This window comes from Euphorbia lathyris, chromosome 2 (assembly GCF_963576675.1).
Source record: "Euphorbia lathyris chromosome 2, ddEupLath1.1, whole genome shotgun sequence".
NCBI lineage: Eukaryota > Viridiplantae > Streptophyta > Magnoliopsida > Malpighiales > Euphorbiaceae > Euphorbia > Euphorbia lathyris.
In genome coordinates, this window is record NC_088911.1 from 38,560,303 (window position 1) to 38,582,429 (window position 22,127).

General features: G+C 32.1%; 2 protein-coding genes across 3 annotated transcripts; one reads left to right on the forward strand and one right to left on the reverse strand.

Annotated features, from left to right (window-relative positions):
- The first annotated feature begins 13,460 nt into the window (after positions 1-13,460).
- On the forward strand, positions 13,461-17,350 carry LOC136217852 (probable 6-phosphogluconolactonase 1). The gene is made up of 4 exons (XM_066004525.1): positions 13,461-13,547; positions 14,142-14,318; positions 14,402-14,537; positions 16,615-17,350. Exons 2-4 carry the CDS (start codon positions 14,143-14,145, stop codon positions 17,104-17,106), a joined length of 804 nt encoding a protein of 267 aa, XP_065860597.1. The 5' UTR covers positions 13,461-13,547; position 14,142; the 3' UTR covers positions 17,107-17,350.
- A 364-nt stretch (positions 17,351-17,714) lies between these two features.
- LOC136217851 (fructokinase-like 2, chloroplastic) lies at positions 17,715-20,655 on the reverse strand. Of its 2 annotated transcripts, none has more exons than XM_066004524.1 (5): positions 20,446-20,655; positions 19,781-20,109; positions 19,048-19,688; positions 18,341-18,812; positions 17,715-18,134 (listed from the first exon to the last, which is right to left on the reverse strand). In XM_066004524.1, the coding sequence occupies exons 1-5, from the start codon at positions 20,484-20,486 to the stop codon at positions 17,890-17,892; spliced, it is 1,728 nt and encodes a 575-aa protein (XP_065860596.1). In that variant the 5' UTR covers positions 20,487-20,655; the 3' UTR covers positions 17,715-17,889. The 2 variants fall into 2 exon arrangements, with proteins under 2 accessions (XP_065860596.1, XP_065860595.1); XM_066004523.1 differs by having other exon boundaries at positions 19,781-20,112.
- Between the last annotated feature and the right edge of the window lie 1,472 nt (positions 20,656-22,127).

Genomic DNA, 22,127 nt, shown 5'->3' on the forward strand with positions numbered 1-22,127 from the left:
ATTAAATACAAAAAGAAAATATACTTCGATTAAAAACGTTGTTATAAGATTCTTTCCAAATTAAAAATCTTGGCCTTAGATTAAATTCAAAAAGAAATTATACTTGATTAAAAACATGGGCATTAGTTACTAAGTAGTGTTTCCAAATTCTCTAATTTATCTCACATTGTTTCCAAATTTCTTAATAAAAATGTTGGACATCAATTCCCTAATTTATCTCAGAGTCTTTCCATAATTATCTCTCTCACCCATTATTCCTAACAAAATTTCTAATTTATCTCTCCCGTCTTTGCAAAACTCTATCAGATTCTGATTTACTTGGTTTTCAGAGACAATTTGGGAGAAACGCATCAAAATCTTCCAATTTCAAGAACTTAGCCGCTAAAGCCCGTTAAGTGAGATGATTTTCAGATTTGATTTTTCATTTTTCTGTTATCATACTTTCTGTCCTGAAGAGCATAAAATCTATTCGAACTATTTCATAATCTATTAAATTTGAAAATTTTGCATTTAGAAATGCTCATAGACATCATTTTGTATAAGAAATTGGATACTTAGAGGAATATAAAATGTTTTTTTTCATATGAAATGTTTTTATTAGGTTGTTTGTTAAATGTAACAAAAAAATATGTAATATTCTTTTATACAATTGACTTTTCTATTTTATTTCTTACTTGTACTTATTTATTAGGACCTCAATTAGTAACTCGCTCATGGGCCTCTAAAACCTCAGGATCGGTCCTGCTTAGAATGTTATTATATAATTCACAGAATAGATTAAAAATGGAAATTCTTACTTGCTCAACTGTAAAACTTGTTTTCCCTAATATTAAAAATGGAAATTCTTACTTGTTCAAATTAAAGTTAAGATAAAGTAAGATAGACGACAAATACATATGTATATGTACACACAATCTACACTTAAGAAAAGTGGTTATTTATAATAAATCAATAAATAAATGGAAAACTTAAGCTCTACCAAACAAGCAACCTCATTATTAACCATTCAAATAATTAAATCATAGAGTTGAAAACTCAAACATTCTTTTTTAAATAAAAATAAAAAATCAAATATCCAACTAGATCATCCTCTTAAATTTTTACTATTTTATGCATAAAAGTTCTTATAAAATATTTATATTTTATATTTAAAAGCTCAAATAAATTATTTTATCACATGTTGTGTTATCGAACTCTTTTGTTTTATATATAAAAAATAACAAATCGTTATCGACTACTTTTTACATTAACTAACTTTTTTTATAGTTTTCAATGCGGTTGTACTTCACATTCCATTAACGGTACATGAACAAGATTCTAAAGTGTTGACTAGATTGTTTTTGATGAAATATGAGGAGCACAATCGACAAGAAAACTGTTAGTGAACGGTTATACAATATCAAAAATCAAACAACAAAAATAATTTAATAAAAAAATTGAGTGATATATATATATCATTAAAAAAGTTGTTTTTCTCCTTTTTAAGTTTCAAAATCTGAATTAGTCAACGTAATTAATTAAAGAAAAATAACATTTTCAAACTAAATAAAACAATTTAGTAACTACTATTTTTTATCCATTGAAAGAAAAGAATATCACTTAAAAATGCGATAAAATTTCTTCAAAGTAACAGCGCCGGAGGCACGACCCAGCCAGTTAAGGCCAGGAGCGCATCGCCGGCAGAAATTAACACAAAAATTAAAATCTTATTAAAAAATAAGAAAATTACACATAATCATAGATTGATTAAGAGAATGACAAATCAGCAAATTAAGTTCTATTTTTAGTATATTAAATAAATTACCATTCTGCTATACGAACCGACTAATATATATATAATATTCAATCAACATTAATGTGATATAAAATAAATTTTTGAATTATTTAAACATATTTTTTCTCTGAATCGAAGTACATCATATAATTAAAATATTACATCATTAGAAAATTGATTTGTATTGATATGTTATATTGATTAATATATAATTACATTTTACTTCCTTTGGTTTTTATATACGTTGTTTAAGATTTTTCAACAAAATTCATAAACATTAATTAGACTACTAAAATAATTAATTTATTCTCAATATTTCTCTCCTAAAATTTTACTTTCTATGCAAAAACTCTACTTCATCAGGAGGAGGATAAGGACAGACACTGCTGGGCCTTGACTAATAATGGTTCTTATTCTTGCAAATCGGCCTATGAAGCTTTTACCCCTAATAGGGCTGATCCTCCCTTGGAAATTTGGAAGTCCATTTGGGCCCTCAAAGTCCCCTACCGCATTAGGAGTTTCCTATGGCTGGGAGTCAAAGACAGGCTCCTCACGAATGCAGATAGACACAGAAGGCACTTGGCTGTATCTGTTGCCTGTAGCAGATGCAGCGGCCATGTGGAAATCTTGTGCCATGCTTTGAGGGATTGTCCGAATAGTAGAAAGGTTTGGGAAGGGGTCCTTCCTCACCACATCCTTCCTTCCTTTATGGGGTTCTCTGATATTGACTGGTTCTATGAAGGCGTTAATGAGAATTTGTTGGCCAGTATGGAGCACGGGGCTATTCTCTTCGCTATTATTTGTCACCAAATGTGGAAATGGAGGAATGAAGAGTTATTTGCTGAGAAGATTGTCTTTATTCCTGACCTCCGGTTTTACTTCTCGAAAAAACTCTCTGTTATTACAAAGAGTTTTAAAGGAGAGCCCCTGGTTCACCCCTCCCCGGTTAAAGAGGTCCAGTTAGTTGGTTGGAGAAAGTCCAGGGAAGGGGTTGTCAAGTTGAATATGGATGGCTCCTGCCTTAGTAATGGCAGAATTGCTGCTGGTGGAGTTCTTCGGGATGCTGGTGGCGCCTGGCTGGCTGGGTTTACCCATAACTTAGGTACGGGCTCCTCCTTTACTGCGGAGCTCTGGAGGATCTTGTCTGGCATTAAACTCGCCATTCGCATGAGTGTTAAAAGACTTTCGGTGGAGTCTGACAATTTGGAGGCTATCAACAGGATTTCGGATAGACAGGTTGTTTATCTTAAGAGTCAGAATCTCATTAAAGCCATCTTGAGGCTTCGTCCTGCCTTCGATTCTCTTACCTTCTCCCATATTTATAGGGAGCAAAACCGCGTGGCGGATCGCTTGGCAGCTGCTGGGCATGGGGGGATGTTAGGTGTTTCTACCCTTTCCGTTCCTCCTTCTTTTCTGTTACCTTCTCTTCTTGAGGATAGGATTGGGGTCAGTCTTCCTAGACTGATCCCGGGTTAGGTTTTTGTTTGTTTGTTTTTTTTCTTCCCTTCTTACCAAAAAAAAAAAACTCTACTTCATCTTTATATACGTTGTTTAAGATTTTTCAACAAAATTCATAAACATTAATTAGACTACTAAAATAATTAATTTATTCTCAAGTTTTCTCTCCTAAAAAAATAATTAATTTATTCTCAATATTTCTCTCCTAAAATTTTACTTTCTATGCAAAAACTCTACTTCATCTTAAATCTTATACAAAATTATTTGCATTAATATCAATTCCCACTTATCATAAATAAAAGTGAATTTGAAAAAATATGTAAAAAGTTCATTGATAATATAAAAACAGTTTCATAATTTTAAAATGATATCAATTAGAGGTTGGAAGGAATAATTAATATTCTAATATTATAGAAAAGCTCATGAATTGGAGTATGAATTAGGTTGGTCTTGACAATTTATGGTCCTAGAGAATTAAGAGATAAAGGTTTTAATAATAATAATAATAATAATAATAATAATAATAATAATAATAAGTGTATGTAACAATTTAAATATATTTACAATAAATGATAAATAAACAAGCATTTTATTAATAATATTGTATGGTAAGTATTACTACGTGGACCAAATATATTGGTTTACTTAAAAAAAAAAGAGAAAATTACAAAACTAGGTCAAATTGGAGGTTCATTTACATATTTAATCCATTTACTCAACCTACTACATATCTAGACTGATTTTGTGTGACTTTCCCATAATACAATACCCCTAACCTTCCCACTTCCCACGACTCGCGAACGGCCGCTCCCCTATCTCCTTGGTTACGCGAAAACATGGCTCCTGCACCATTTCGTCAAAATCACAATGAATTTCTCTTTTTCCTCTCTTCATCTCTTGATTCTGCAACTTCCTAACCCTAGAAAACGAATCCATGGTTTTTCATCTTCATGTTCGTTGCTTGGTTTCTTTCTTCTTGTTACCATCAAAGAAATGGTTTTTCTACGATATTTGCTTCGTTCTTCCCATGTTATCATATTGTTATTGTCGCTTTTGGGGGTGAAAGGGGCGAAAAATGTAAGTATCTGTTGTTTTTTCTGCATTTTTTCATGAATTCACTTTGCAATCGATGGTTTCGTGAAGCTTTGCGAAGAGAAAGAGCCTGGAAATTGACGATCTACTTCGTTAATCGATGATTTTGCGAAGATATGCGAAGAGAAAGAGTCTGAAACGTATGGATCTACCTCGCGAATCGATGATTTCGCAAAGTCTGTGAATAGATCCTCACGTTTCAGACCTCGCAGACTTCGCGAAAGCATCGATATGCGACATAGATAGTCACGTTTCAGACCTCGCAAACTTCGCGAAACAATCGACTAGCGAAGTAAAATCACCTCTTTCCCTGCACATTTACATTCGCATGCTTCGCTAATATTCATTTCACGAAGCCAAAATCGTCTTTTTCCCTGCCTAACACGATTAATTTTTTCTGAAGGTGGTTGAATACATAACATCCCTTTCTGGAAGGCGACGTACCGGGCTGCAGGGGAGATGATTTTTCTTCCTGTATAGGGATTAACTTCCCTCAAGATTGACACATTCACTCCTAAAATGGTTGGTTAGGAGAGATTGTGTCAATCTTGGGGTGCACCATGGGACACGTCCATCCAATGGTGCCATTCTTCAAAGTGAACCTAACTAATCCGGTACCAATTTTAAATCGGATATCTTGGTGTGCACCGTGGGACACGTCCATCCCAAAAGGTCTAGAAGTCCTGTCACACCCGACCCTAAACGACCTCAATCGGCATCGGGCGTGAAATAGAAAGGTCATAATCAATACTTAGGAGTCTTCAATTTATCCCAATATCATATTATATTACAATTGGAATATCAAAGTTCTAACCATAATTCTAACAATAAGCAGCCACTTCCAAATCTCGCCTAAACGGTGGGTAACCTTCTCTATATCCTGTACTTTCTCACCTAAAAACATTAAAACATTTAAAAACGTGAGACAAAAATCTCAATAAGAAACTATCAGTTATAAAAACCAACTTTACTTAACATAGCTACATATATACCTTTATAAAGGGATTTAATCAAAACCTTCTCAAATATACTCAAAACTTAATGTTTCATCAAACCATTTCATAATAAAATAAATCTTTTATCAAACCAACTTGTAATCAAATAAATGTTTTATCAAACCAGCTTGTAATCAATCAAACGTAAAACCTTATATCAAAATCAATCATAACCGAAAACATAATCCAAATGAACTTAAAACATTGTATCCATCCTCGAGTTTCTCCCCTTAAGTATCAATCCATAACCACATATATAGTCGAGACGTCTCTTAACATTGCCTATCCCATATGGTCTTACCCGACACTTCTTTGCCATACCCAATAGGTCTTCAGACTGTGTACACATGCCATGTCCCTCACTGAACATGGTCTTCAAATATAAAACCACCGATCCGGATAACTCTCGATGGATATAAAATCATAAAATTATAACGTGCTCAAATTTCCTTTCACAATCAAATTCCAAACTATTTCATAACCATAAATCATTTGGCTTCAATTAGCCATTTTGTATCATAAAAATCATATTTGGACTTCAATCCAAAATAATAACAACAATAACCGCAACGGATTTCTCAATCCAAAAACAATTCGTAAGAAATCATCAAATTCATTTTGTTCAATATGGATATATATTGAAACCAAAAACATATATGTATATATGTAAATCAACCAAATTAAGCCTTAAATCAACATAATCAAGTAAAATCTGAGATTCACATAGAAGCATGATCAATAGCTTCATTTGAACCGTAATTTCACAATAAAAAGCAAAATCATGAAAAACCCTAATTTTACAAAATTCCTGCATAACCCTAAAATATCAATTTCTGAAACTTCTTTGATTATATATATATATATCTATATACATAAAACTCAAAATATAGTTGATAGTTACTTACATTGGCTATTAATTGAAGAAAACACACTCGTTCAATTCTCCTCTAAATTCTGTCTAAGATGTTTCCCTCCAAACACTGCCGAAACTCAAAAACTCTTCGGTTAGGACTTAGATCTATGCATAAAGATGCTATGGTTTCAATTTCGAGTGATTCGGATGGTCGAATCTCCGTAAATCAAAGAAACGGTGGAGAAACGGTTAAAAAACGATAAAAATGACGAAGAGGCAGAGAAAACAAGAAAAAGAAAAAAAAAGATGAAGATGATGCTCATCATCACACATTCTTTCTCAATATATATCCAAATTTGGAAAAATTCCAGTTTGATCCTCTATCTTTATATAATCTTTTTAAAATTATTCTAAACTTTTAATTTACACCTAAAACCATCAAATTGACTCCAAACTTTTCCTATAACACCAAATAAAAATCACACACCTAATAATTATAATATATATTACTATCAAGATATAAATTCTAGAAATTTAGATACGGGCGTGACAATTCTCCCCACCTTAAGAAATTTCGTCCTCGAAATTCATATTCTGTAATCTATCTTAATTTCCTTCCGAAACCATGATTCCTCATAATCATCATAAGACCACAAATTCTAATATTTCCCTCCATTAACTTTATCATTTATCCATATCCACATCACAGTAACAATTATTTATACATAACTCTTAGTAACTCTAAATTTCAACCTAGTTAATTCCATCGCCATAATCCACAATAAAACTTCAAATATCATTCGTATCTTCCTAACATACACCAAATCTCACTTTAATAAATTTAAATCACAATTGATTCCATCAATTGCATATATATCAGATATATTTCACCTATCTCCAAGTTCTACAGACTTCAAAACAAAATCACGTTTGAACCACTAATATGTACGATATTATATTTTTCTTAAACTTCAAATAATTCGAATCATTAATTTTTCACTCCAATCATGATTTATATTATAATCTTCAATCATTAGCATCAACATCAACATCACTCTTATAAGAGTCATTTCATAAACATCAACATCAACATCACCAATATAAACCTCATTACGATGATACAATTTCCTATCAATAAGAGTTATTTCATAAACTCTTAATATCAACATCACTTTTATAATTCTCTATTTAACTTCTCAAAATCAATTAAGCTAACATGCTATTTTTTTTCTTCTTATAATCACCACTATATATACCATCAATCCAACCAAATAAACTTCAACCATCTCTTCAAACTATATAGTCAAGGAATATATGGTACCTAAATTACGAATATCTTTACACCCATAAAAGTCAATAACTTTATAATATCATTCGATTTTCTTATTTGACCTATAAACACTCAATTTGATCCTTATATAAACTTAAACCATAATCACACAAACTTCAACTAAAAATAACTTCTATTAACAATATATATACTATAAAATTTCAATTATCAACATATATGAGGTTATATAATATTTATCTCTTAATTTTCTACCTCAAACTGTGCTTAAGATCAGAAAAATTTATCCTCAAAATTCATATCGTAATTATTTCCTCAAACATCTAATATATTCTCTCACTTTACTTCTTATTGATTACTAACATCGGTATCTCTCTAAACATCATTTATACAACTCTCAATAATTCTAAACCTCAACCCAATGAAGTTCACCAATAAAATAGTAATTTAAATTTCAGATCTCATTTATGCAACTTAAGATTCTATAATACACTAAATTCATATTATAATCTCCCAATTATTAATCAACTTCCAAACCCATTAAATGAAACCTCCATATTTTATCTTTCACAATCTCATATCTATTATCTTCAATTGATCACTTTATCATTTCCTCAATTTCCTATATTCCTAAGAAGACCAATTTATCATGTAAACCAGTAGCAGTGTCTCTCAAATAAGGAGAAAAAATCAAAGCAAAAATCAAATTCTGGTTTAACGCTAAAATGACCAACATATGCCGTTTCAGCATAACTTTTTCATACGGAGTCCGATTAAGGCGATTCAAAAACCCTTGAAAACGTAAGATAATAATAAAGAACTTTCATTTATGACTCGATGACAGATTCGGCCTCTATCTGATAGAAAAATGCATCATAAGATTCAGATATGAATCTGATTCTCCCGCAGCACCTATATAGACAATTCTCTATTATCTCTAGTTCAAAGTTATGACTTTCTCATAACCCATATCACCAAATATCAAATAATTTACTATTTTGCATACACCTAGATATTGCTAACCATCAAATCTCATTTTTACACCTCATTAGCTAGTTACTCAATCCTCAAAATCCTCAAAAAAAAAAAAAATTCTAAATTATTTCTTAGCTATCACCAAATATCCATATTCCTCAATTATTATCGATTATTTCTTAGCTATCATCAAATATCGATATTCCTCAATTACTATCAACCTTAGGTCCGAATAATTTAACCTAGAGCTCTGATACCAAACTATCACACCCGACCCTAAACGACCTCAATCGGCATCGGGCGTGAAATAGAAAGGTCATAATCAATACTTAGGAGTCTTCAATTTATCCCAATATCATATTATATTACAATTGGAATATCAAAGTTCTAACCATAATTCTAACAATAAGCAGCCACTTCCAAATCTCGCCTAAACGGTGGGTAACCTTCTCTATATCCTGTACTTTCTCACCTAAAAACATTAAAACATTTAAAAACGTGAGACAAAAATCTCAATAAGAAACTATCAGTTATAAAAACCAACTTTACTTAACATAGCTACATATATACCTTTATAAAGGGATTTAATCAAAACCTTCTCAAATATACTCAAAACTTAATGTTTCATCAAACCATTTCATAATAAAATAAATCTTTTATCAAACCAACTTGTAATCAAATAAATGTTTTATCAAACCAACTTGTAATCAATCAAACGTAAAACCTTATATCAAAATCAATCATAACCGAAAACATAATCCAAATGAACTTAAAACATTGTATCCATCCTCGAGTTTCTCCCCTTAAGTATCAATCCATAACCACATATATAGTCGAGACGTCTCTTAACATTGCCTATCCCATATGGTCTTACCCGACACTTCTTTGTCATACCCAATAGGTCTTCAGACTGTGTACACAGGCCATGTCCCTCACTGAACATGGTCTTCAAATATAAAACCACCGATCCGGATAACTCTCGATGGATATAAAATCATAAAATTATAACGTGCTCAAATTTCCTTTCACAATCAAATTCCAAACTATTTCATAACCATAAATCATTTGGCTTCAATTAGCCATTTTGTATCATAAAAATCATATTTGGACTTCAATCCAAAATAATAACAACAATAACCGCAACGGATTTCTCAATCCAAAAACAATTCGTAAGAAATCATCAAATTCATTTTGTTCAATATGGATATATATTGAAACCAAAAACATATATGTATATATGTAAATCAACCAAATTAAGCCTTAAATCAACATAATCAAGTAAAATCTGAGATTCACATAGAAGCATGATCAATAGCTTCATTTGAACCGTAATTTCACAATAAAAAGCAAAATCATGAAAAACCCTAATTTTACAAAATTCCTGCATAACCCTAAAATATCAATTTCTGAAACTTCTTTGATTATATATATATATATCTATATACATAAAACTCAAAATATAGTTGATAGTTACTTACATTGGCTATTAATTGAAGAAAACACACTCGTTCAATTCTCCTCTAAATTCTATCTAAGATGTTTCCCTCCAAACACTGCCGAAACTCAAAAACTCTTCGGTTATGACTTAGATCTATGCATAAAGATGCTATGGTTTCAATTTCGAGTGATTCGGATGGTCGAATCTCCGTAAATCAAAGAAACGATGGAGAAACGGTTCAAAAACGATAAAAATGACGAAAAGATGAAGATGATGCTCATCATCACGCATTCTTTCTCAATATATATCCAAATTTGGAAAAATTCCAGTTTGATCCTCCATCTTTATATAATCTTTTTAAAATTACTCTAAACTTTTAATTTACACCTAAAACCATCAAATTGACTCCAAACTTTTCCTATAACACCAAATAAAAATCACACACCTAATAATTATAATATATATTACTATCAAGATATAAATTCTAGAAATTTAGATACGGGCGTGACAAGTCCAGACCTTTTGGGATGAGAAATGAAAGTCCAGACCTTTTGGAATGGATATGTCTCATGGTGCACACCAAAATTACTCATCTACTTCAAAATTGGTACCGGATTAGTTAAGTTCACTTTTTGAAGTGATTTGTTAGGAGTTTATTGTGGCAATCTTGTTGTAAATTTTGATAATGTTATGATTTGAATGTTGTTATTGTGGCAATCTTGTTGTAAATTTTGATAAGGTTATGATTTTAATGTTAGAATCCGTTGTTGTTTGTCATTTTTTGTTATATACCACTTCGCGAATTAGCTTCAAAACATATCCAGCTTTCGCATATGCGGACTAAATTCATCAAGCAAAATAAACTTCAGCTTCGCAGGCTTCGCATATGCGAACTAAATTTATTAAGTAAATCCAAACATTAGCTTCGCAGGCTTTGCATATGGTCGAATCTGCGAAGTCAGACGGGAGGGAGACAGACGCGCGTAAATAGTGAAGGTATTATGTGAACGTCACACAAAATCAGTCTAGATATGTAGTAGGTTGAGTAAATGGGTTAAATATGTAAATGGACCTCCAATTTGACCTAGTTTTGTAATTTTTCCAAAAAAAAAATTCTTCATTTTTTAAAAATTAACCATCAATCTATGTTAAAAAAAAATAAATCGGACATATTTTAAATTTAAAATATCGATTATTATTTGAATCTTTTAAAACATTAATACCATATGTACATATAATTATTTTGTACTCAATATATATATTAGACCCAACTCCTAGGACGGTGCACTCTTAGCCTAGATATCATCCCTAATTAAAATGTATTAGGTCAATACATTATTATAACTAAAGTTATAAAGATAATAGTTCGCTTTAAATAAATTAAAATAACTACATCACTTTAAAGAAATACATTTTAGATTAAAGTCTAATGTATCCGTTTCATAATATATTAAAAAATTAGAAAAAAAAGATTGTTTCATCTATAAAAAAAACAGTATATCTTAACCTAAGTAATTAACAAATTACAATTTAGAAGTACATCATATAAATTTGAATTTGCATATTCAATATAGATCGTGATAGAGCAATGATAGACAATATTTGAAACTATATTTGACACAACGAGCAGAAAACAAACTGAATCGATACTTAATAGTCTTCCAAATAGGAGATAAAATTCTTTCTATTTTTCATGAAGTAAAATATAATAACTCATATAGAGAGACCACAACCATCTACATAGAGATTATAAATAAACCCACAATTACTTTATAGCGAGTAAGGAAAAAAAAAACTTAAAATAAAAAAGAAACTATTAACTATAATAAAAAAAATTAAAGCGATTCTTTCAACTAAAATTCAGAATCAAACTCGGGAAATTTTTTTAATGTATTAAATCTTAAAAATACAATATGATGATGAAAGTTTGTAAGCCATAAGAACTTTATAATATATTATAAAGTTAAAGGGTAAAATAGTAATTGTAAGCCATTTTAAAAGTAGAAATAAGACAAAAATCTTATTGGTACACATGTCACAATGTGATTTGAACAGGTGGATATCAAAGGAATGATTCTGCTTTCTGTCCCTCATTGTTTTATTTCTCTTATTGCCTTGCCTGCCTTTTAATCAAAAACCGCATTTAATAGCTAATACTAATAAGGATAAGGATTTTTCATTAAAAATAATAATAAATAATAATAAATAAGGATAAGGATAAAGTGCATAAATACTAGTAATGTAATGCAGATTATTAAGAGCAAGGAAAAGATTAAATTTATTTTTAACTTCCTAAAAGTATTTGCACGCTCACTAATTTTATCTCTAATTATAATTATATTTTACATAGTTATAGTTATGAATTTTATTATATAATTATGTTGTTATTGTTTATCTGCAACAAATAAAAAACATGTGTATATAAATTAATTTAAAAAATTAAAATCAAAATCTTCATAAATTAATATTCGATACTCTTTAAAATGATAAATTTTTTCTGGTCTCAATTTGGACTAGTTCAGTAAATTAATATTCGATAAATTAATATCTTTATACATTAATAAAAATTTATGGTCACAATATAATTAATTTATAGAGGTTTTATTGCACAATGTATATTTAGTGCAGATTATAATAATTTTTTATAATTTTTATTCAGGTATCTACATGTACTTTTTATCTATTATTAATAAATAATAATATCTGAAATAAAAATAATAAAATTCATAATTGTATATGATATTCTGTTAATAACAACTAAAAGACAATCAAATTTTCAAAATTTTTCGTATATATACGTGTTATAATCTGAGTGGTCAAGAACCAATTTTTAAGTACCAATGTACAACTTCTCGAAATTAAGCTATATTGTGTTTAAAATTCTTAACATGTAAAATAATTGTCTAATAAAAAAACCGGATTTAGAAAGGCCTAATAGGCCAAAAAAATTTTAGAAATTTGGATTTATTTTGGATTTAGAGATGACTTAACAGGACTTGGGCTAATTTTCAGAATGCTAATTCATTATTCGATCTAAATTTCTTAAAGACAGGGCCAAAACCACCAAAACCTCAAATTTTATAAAAACATAGGACTGAAACTACTCGTAATCATGGTGGTTCTAGTGGCCGGAGGAGCCAGCCCCTGACCCCTTATCCGCCATTTTACCTTACTAAACCCAACTTTTTTTAATTAAAATTCCTGGTTTTATTTGGCAATATCAGCTCAAACAAAGTTTACACCTTTAGTAAAATATATATCTTTGTTATCTTCGGATAAATGTTAAACCGAATTTTACCTGCTGAATTCAATTTTAACTGTTTTTCTTTTCTTTTTTTGTTAGAAATTTTAACTGTTGACTGAAGAGGGAAGAGAGAGAGACAGTTGGTGTGTGCGTTTTGTCACGATCATTGGATGCACGTGGAAGCCCAGAAGGTAAAAATTCTTCCTCAACTTCTTCTGTATAATCACTCAAATGGATTTAGATAGAGTATATAAATAAAATTAAATAAATAAATAATAATTCCCTTTTTTTTATTATTATATAATAATTTCGTGTATGTGTTGATACTCACCTTCCATTTTCGTCAGTTTTTCTTTTTCCTGCTTCTCTCTGCAAAACCGTCTTTCTCTCTTTCTTGCTTTGCTTTCTTTCTTTCCACTTCTTCTGTTCAGTAAGCATTTCCTTCTTTCGCTTTTCTCTATCTGCACCATGTTTGTGATGTATGCTGATTATCTTCTGATTGCATGAGCCTTTTTCTCTCTTTTTGTCTTACTTCTGTTTTGTTTGCCGGATTAATCTCTGAATGCTTTTCCGCTTCTTCAATTATCTGTAATGGCCATGGGTTTTTGGCATGTTCGCGATTCTGATTATGTTTGCTGTTGCGAGGAACAACTCCTTCTCTTTAATATATATCATATATGTATGTATATGGTGGTTTGAGTTCTGTTAATTTGTTTTTCTTTAGGTATCGATCTTCTTGATCGTAATGATCTTTGTCATTTTAGTTGAATTGCTATTACATTCCCAATTTAGAGTCAATGTCGATAGTGTTTCCAGTTCTGTTACTGTAGAGAATAAATTGCGTGTTGTTGTTTGGGAATCTTGATTTTAAGTCTTGAAAGATTATTTAGGTTCCTCTGAATTCTATTCCCTTGAAACCTGATAATTAGTCTGTAATTTGTTTTGGTTCTTTTGACCATGAATCTGATAGTTGTGTGTTGCATTTGCGTAAGTTTTTAACTAGTTGCTGAACTTGTGATTGAAGGATGGCTCTCTCTACTGTGATTCATAAAGAGAGAGGAGAGCTGAGGATCCATGAGAATTTGGATGATCTAGCTATTGGTTTGGCCGAGTATATTGCTGAACTATCTGAGGAATCTGTGAAGGAGAGGGGAGTCTTTGCCATTGCTTTGTCTGGTGGTTCGCTCATCCGTTTAATGGGGTATCAATCGCTTCTTTTTTTCTTTCTTTTATCTTTGAAGTTTTTGTGATTTTTCTTTAACCAATTGGTGGGCATTGCAACAGGAAACTTTCTGAAGCTCCATATAACAGGACTGTTGAATGGTCTAAATGGTACATATTTTGGGCGGAAGAACGTGTAGTGGCCAAAAATCATGTTGACAGCAATTATAAGCTAGCCAAGGATAGCTTTTTGTCCAAGGTTTGTGTGTTTTTTTATTCTTTTTCGTTCTTTAATTTGTGGACTGAGTTCTCAACAATTTTAATAAGCAAAGAATAGTAAGGATTTCAGATGGCATCCTTGTCAAGCATTTTGTTTTCTTTTCCTCTATTCAACTGTGGGTTCTTCCTGTTAAGTGTTAGGTGAGCTGATCCACTGGGTTCGAATTTACGGTCATAGTCAATGCAAGTCTTCCTTTAAAAGATGGTGTTCGTCCTCTTTAATTTATGAAACTTCATTTTTCAAGTAGCTTATTTCCATTTTTAATTAGTCCCAAGTCCCTTGTAACACCATCTTAATTGCTCATACTCATAATGCTGGTTAAGAGGTTCAGCTTTTCATAATGTGAAGTTGCCTGAAGGATTTGTGAATTAAGATTTGTCAAATTAGAAGTAAAGTCTACCCCTGTAAAACCATCTCAATTGCATTTATATAAGCTCAATGAAGTAACTAGACACCTGAATATCCCTTTGCCCTTACCAGAGCCGTTTTTCTGTGTGTTTCCAAGTTTCTCTGGCCTTCTTATATTCTGGTTCTCTTTTACTATTCTCATTTGTCAGCCAAAGATTGGCAGAAAATCTCAAATAGATTTTACCTTTCCACATTTTAGACCTCTAACATTATCTCCTTCTTGCAATATTTACTTGTCCCCACCTTAATTGATTTGCCCTTCAGCATTTCTCATGTACACTATTTCTTTCCACTTGAACAATTCACTGTTGTCTTTTCCTCTGGTTTTTCTTACATACCAGCATCTAAACTTACTTAAGAGTGAGAGTTTAGGCGAAAAGGATCAATTCAGGGAAGAAATCTGATTGGTAGTACCTCATAATGTGTTGATGTTAACAACACCAGTTATTCTGCAAACCCTTATGATCAGTATTGAATTTTTTTTAGTCTTCTGTTTCTGATAATACCGCCACTTAGCCATTGCTCCTCGGAATTTGCTACTTGAAGTTCAAGTACACCATTTACAACCTGATTGGCTAGAATGGATGGTGCTTTCTGTAGCTGTATATGAAATTCTTCTACTAGTTTCTCACCTAAACATAGTTCCACGCAGAAAAAGAGACGGTTTACACTTTTGAGTGGTGTGAAGCATTTTAAAGATCTATATTTGCTTCACAAATTTATTGTTGTTAAGTTTGAACACAACTCAGACTCCATGTGACTAGTTTGTTATCTGGGAATAGTTTTGCTGCAATTTAGCACATATACTGGATGCCAAAGCAAATTAACTGGAATTTTCTAGTTTTGAAATGCTCAACCTGATAGTAACTTTGAGAAGGTTTAGCATCATATTGTGCTGATTTAGTACAGGATTTATATATATATATATAAACTGGGCTGAATATATGTCATCTTGTATAACCTGATGGGCCCTGCATCTGTTCATAGTCCAGTTAGGGAAGGAATATTCCCTCATTCATTGCACATGAGTGAAAGAGCTTAGCTCATTCTGATCCTTTTGGACAATCCTTTCAGAAAAAAGTTAAGTTTGACAAATTTAGACTAGGTAATACTTCAGTTTAGCACAATTTGCACATCCTGATTTCGAACCTAAAAAATGCTTCATTACTGCAGACATATAAGACATGGAAAAAGCTAAGCTGGAATAAGAGTGTGCATGCTTTGTCAGTTATGCTTTACTTCCATGGTTGGAAGTTGTTGAAATACGTCAACTTTAGAGTCTATAAGCATTTCTGATAAATATGGTTAAGAAAACATCATATGTGATATATTACTGTAAGGAAATTGAAATTTGTTTTAAGGTATACTTATTTGGTTTAAAAAAAAGCTAAAAGATGCTTTTTTGCTATGTTAACAACCTAACAATTGATGAAATTAGCATTTCAAAACATATAGCAGAGGAAAAGGGAAAAGAAAAGCTAGGGTATGTCTAAAGTCCAATGAAATTCATAATGTAGCATCTTTTCAAACAGTTAATTGTATACTCATGTGTTCGTGCTTTAATAGAAACATGGGATTCTGTTCTACTAGTTTTATGCTTCCGGTATTTTGCTACGTGATCATAATCTAAGATGCTCATCATTAACAGGTTCCAATAGTACCGAGTCATGTGCATTCTATCAATGATTCAGTATCAGCAGAGGAGGCTGCTAATGAATATGAGTTTGTGATTCGACAATTAGTGAAAACACGAACAATCAACGCCTCTGATATTAGTGACTCTCCCAAGTTTGATATCATCCTTCTCGAAATGGGCTCTGATGGTCATGTTGCTTCACTATTTCCTAACCATGCTGTGCTTGAACCAAACAACGATTGGGTTAGTTACATTACTGATTCTCCGAAGTCTCCACCCGAGAGGATCACATTCACTTTGCCTGTCATCAACTCAGCATCAAATGTGGCAATTGTGGTAAAGGGCGAGGACAAAGCAGAGGCTCTACACTTGGCTATTGATGATGTGGAACCTGACTGCTCTCAACTGCCTGCTCGGATGGTTGAGCCATTGAAAGGGAAGCTGGTCTGGTTTTTGGACAGGCCAGCTGCTTCAAAACTTGACGGTCATCAATCATCTGAGTAGCATCCAGTCTTTCAATCCAAATCTGTATGTAGCAAAAGGGATTCACAGCACCCTGAGTCTTCTCTTTCATTAGTTACTACCCTTACCTTTTCTTTTTTTCTCTCATTTTTTGTCTCCCTCTCATCGGGCAAATTCTCCATTTTGGTTTTTTTATCCTCTTTTATGTAGAGGAGTTGGAGAAGTGCGATTATCCTTTTTGTAAGAAGAATAAAGTCGAGGAGTCGAACGTATTTTGGTTTCGGTTTCTTTTAGGATCGTTTTTGAAGGTCGGATAGTAGTCTTATGGGAAGCCAACCCATCGGAAGTGGAGAAAGGCCTATTTTTTGGTACATAGAGAGATGAGAATTATGTGGAATTCAGTAGGATTTCTCTGGTAGAAGAAACTTTATGCAAATACTACCTTTTATCAAGAATATACAACTTTGACAGAAAGGTTCATTTGATTCGTTTTTTTTTTTATTCTATTCATGCTGCAGCTTTGTACATTACATTCTCATTGTGAAAACTCGTTGTCTAATCACATATAGCATTACACTCTTTTATAAGAAGAGGTAGTTATCTGTGTCTAAGTGCTGAAACTTGAAGGAAATAGACAAAAGCAAAAGAAAAAGTTTAAAGCAACTCATGTTGGTGAGTATTAGATGCTAGTACAGTACAAAATTTGGTGTTCCATATTGGAGCTACAACTAGTAAACCCAGAAAAATACTCAATTTTACTTTACAGGGGAAAAATTTACCTGGCCTTTCAGAGACAACATACAAAACTATGCATAATATCACTGATCAATAAACCAACTCAGGCGCCACCGTCCGAAATTGTTTTTCTGAAATTGATATGATACCATTTGGATCAGGTTCTACTTCCTCTTCGTAGTCTTCTTCTGTATCTTCCCTTGGTGGAAAGCCACGAGCCCTTCCAAGCAGCCATTGATCGATGACTCCACAGTTAATCGCATACTTGATTGTGTGTTCTATGTATCCTTTGTCAGTAATGAGATGAGGATGAACTGAAAACATTCTCATAATGGCTGAAAGCATTACATAAAACAGAGTTTAGCAAAAGTAAGATTCTCATCAATAGCTACAAATAAACACTTTCATGCTCAATGATCTAAATGAAATATCACAGAATATGAAGATCGAAACAAATGAAATTATGAATGTATAAAGAACAAAACAAAAGATACTTTGTATGAGTTCACACACTGTCAATTGCACAGGCGTTAAACTATACCTGCAACAATGCCATCACCAGATGCTGACATATCACATGTAAAAGGAGTAATTGGGGCATCCTCCATCCCGAGCACTGAGCCATTATGCTCCTTGGTGTAGTAATGTATCTTAGAAGTCCCATTTGTCACAAACAAAACCTTAAGATTTTCATGCCAAAGTGGTGCAATCACTTCTGGTCCATAATGAACAAATTTAGATCTAGCATTATCTTTGGTGTCAAATTCCTCACTGGACTTGATACCGCAAAGAAACTCAAGCTCTTGCTTAGTAAGTTCAATAACATTTGCTTGATTCCAAACTTCTTGTATGAATAACTTGGTTTCTTCGGTGGAGTGCCATAGAGGCATTGGCAGGTTTACATCATAGAAAATAACCCCTCCTAATTTCTTTGACAGCTTAATTGCCTGCAGAGTAGCCGATCGCATGCTTCTTTCAAGCAGGGAATGTGTGCTCAAGTAGAACATCTTGGCCTGCATAAAGGGTGAAAAAATGTTTAGTGAACTGAGAAAAAAAAAAAAAACAATATATATATAACACATAAAAGCACATATAAACATAAAATGAGAACATTGTAGAAGACATAAAGGATTGCACTTTGTTACTAAGTGAAGTTTTTCCAACCATACAAGTAAGAAACAGAGCAAATGAAAAAGGACCCAAATTTCAAGAATTGCAATCTAGTTCCATAAGTCTAAAATTTATTACCTCCCTCAACACCTCAATATTTATATCAGATTTAGATAAAGAATCCTCAGCACAGGGTTTAACACAGGTCATTCTCAAGCGGCCTCTCTTAGCAATCTTCATCTGTGATACTGCAGTTGGCCTTTTACTATCCATGCGAACTGATCGGGTTTGCACATTGTTCACATTCAAATAGTACAGCATGGCCTGACCATATTCATCATCTCCAAGTTTTCCCATTAAAGCAACCTTACCACCCAAGGTTGCAAGAGCAATTGCTACACTTCCTGCAGATCCCCCCGGTGCCCGTACATATTTTTCTGGTGCCCATAATGCATCCTCCATTCTTTCATGTATTTCATAATCTATAAGTCTGTTAGCTCTTCTTCCGGACGGCACAAATGCATGTTGTGCAGCTCCAAAGCAACAAACTAAGGGAGGCCAACCATATGTGTGGCTAATATCTTCTCCATCATCTTTGTCCAGTTCTAGGTCTCCATCACTCTCATCCTCAATGTTCGGAATAAAAGCAGACTCCTCCGAATCACTAATTTCAGATTCAGTACCTTCATCCTTCACATCTTCCTCCATCTTCTTGCTCTTCCTCCTACTAGTTTTCTTCACAGTTCTCGCTTCCTCCACGGTAGAGGTAGCTGACGTATCTATGGACAATTAAGACATGGTTTTAACAATGACAAGTCAGAACCAACATCTAAGACAATAATACACACACCCAAAATGAGAAGAGGTGTACCTTTTCGACGAGTTCTTCTAGTTTTCTTGGTACCTTCACTTGATGTAGATACAATGCTTTCTTCAGTTGTTGCATCAGAACTTATGGCAACTTCAGAGCCTTCTTCTGTTATATCTATTGATTTCCTCCTCGTCCGTGCTGGAGTAGTTTTTTTAGATTTCCTAGGTGTCTTCTTTTTCACAACACCATTTTCACTCGGTTCCTCTGGAACTAAATTCTCAGAAATTTTCTTCCTAGAGATAGCTGCAAGACCCCATTTATTTTGCAATCTAAAATCTTGGAGCTGAACAAAATTCAGTTTGTGGTGATTAGGAGAAATTGAAAGCCACCTGCTTAAATGCAGAAGAAAAACAAATCAACAACCAAACTCTAATCTTGTATGAATGAATTGGTAAGCAAAGTAATGTAACACCGAGCAAACAAAAACAAAGAGACCATTTTCATCTCTTGAACACCAAAATTTTGTTTACTGCAAATGAAACCCAATCCATAAATACTCCAATGTCTACATTTCATATATAAGCAGAAAGGCATAAATCAATACAGATAATTATATAACCATTAGTCAGCAGTTGCAACAAGTCATAAAAGTGAACAATAAAAGTCAAGTAGTTTGATTCGGAGAAACAGTAGACGAAGATAAGCGTGAGAGAAAGAGAAAGAACCTGGACAAGGAAAGGAAATGAGTGAAAGGCAAAGACGCCATTAACAGAGGTTACTAAGTAGAAAGAGGAATAAATTCCGAAAATCTGGAATTATTGGATGTCGGATATTGCCGGAAGTTGGAACTTTGGCGTTTTGGATCTGCTTTGGGGTTTAGAAGGGAAGCGAAATGGGTTTAAGAACTTCCAGTTCTCAACTGTCATTAGGAGCGAAGTTGAGGATAATAATTTTATTTTATTAAAAATTAATGCTCCTCAACCTTCAGGTCAGCGGCGGCCAATAGCAAAATCTATTATTTTTATTTTTAATTTACTCCTTGCAATTTTATTTTTTAAGTTGTACAAGCTTCTATATTTTTTTTTATTTAATTAAGTTTCTTTAAAATTTATCCCTATTTTTTTTTTAAACATAAAATTTATCCCTATTAGTATTTTAAAAATGTAGGTTTATCCGTAATCAAGAAATTGTGAAATTTTTGGTTAAAGCACTATTTATCTCTTGATTTATAAATTCTTTTTTGTCTTTGTTAGCTCATTTATTATTTAATAATATTTACTTAATTGTCTAAGAGTATTTTCAACAGCCTTTTAATTTGACTCTTAGGTTAAAATTTGAGGAGGAAGAGTAAAAAATCAGCTTCAACAGTCTCTTAGTGGCTCCTCAAATAACTAAAAACCTCTCCATCATCTCTATTAATAGAGAGTCTCTCTCCACCTCTTAGTGCCTATTAACTTCATTTTTTATTAATAATTTATTATTGTAGAGTCTCTCTTCTCACACTATTGGTAAATATAACAATAAATAATAATCTTAATAATAAAATAATAAATAAAGAGTGAATATAAAGAGTATTGTTGGAGATGATATATCTTAGTCACTCTTAAATCACTAAGAGTCAATTATTTATATTATTTTTAGAGAGTGTACTAAGAGTTTCTTGGAGATGCTCTAATAAAATTGGTGGAATCTCAAATGTATAGATGGTAAATTACTGATTAAGAGTTTACCAATTTTGGATAGATCACGAGGCAAATGTTACCAAATAATTGGTTGGAGGAAAAGACCAACATTTTGAATAGGTCAAGGCAAATAATGCTTTAATTCAAAAATCTACCCCTAGGGTTTTCAAGCAATATCAATTTTATTGTTACCTACTAAAATTTAAAAGCACTGATTTGATTTGATGATTATTTGATTGACATATCAGATCTTTCAGATAAATTCGACAAATTGAAGAAACTTTGTGTATTTTAAAAGGTTGTTTATAATTTTGTTAGTAATACAATAAAAATTATAAAGGTTTTCTATTTACAATGAACTTATATATGATAAACTTAGTTATTGTGTTTTAACATGTGTTTTATAACTAGGCTAATAATATAATAAATATTTTAGACGTAATTGATGTTTGAAAAATTTCATGTGGCAATTAAATAACAGTTAAACCAATCGCTCTAACTTTTAATACACAAAGATAAAATTGATCTTGTGTGAAAACATTTGAGATAATTTTACCCATTTCATTCTTTATTTCTAAAAAATGACAAGGACAAATTATAAATTTTATCCTTTTTATTTAATGTATGAATTTATTTCTTATTTAATTAACTTGTTGTACTCAATTAAAGGCATTAGAAGGCTTGACGACTCTTTTGAGTCTATTAGTTTTGCTCATATTTTTAGG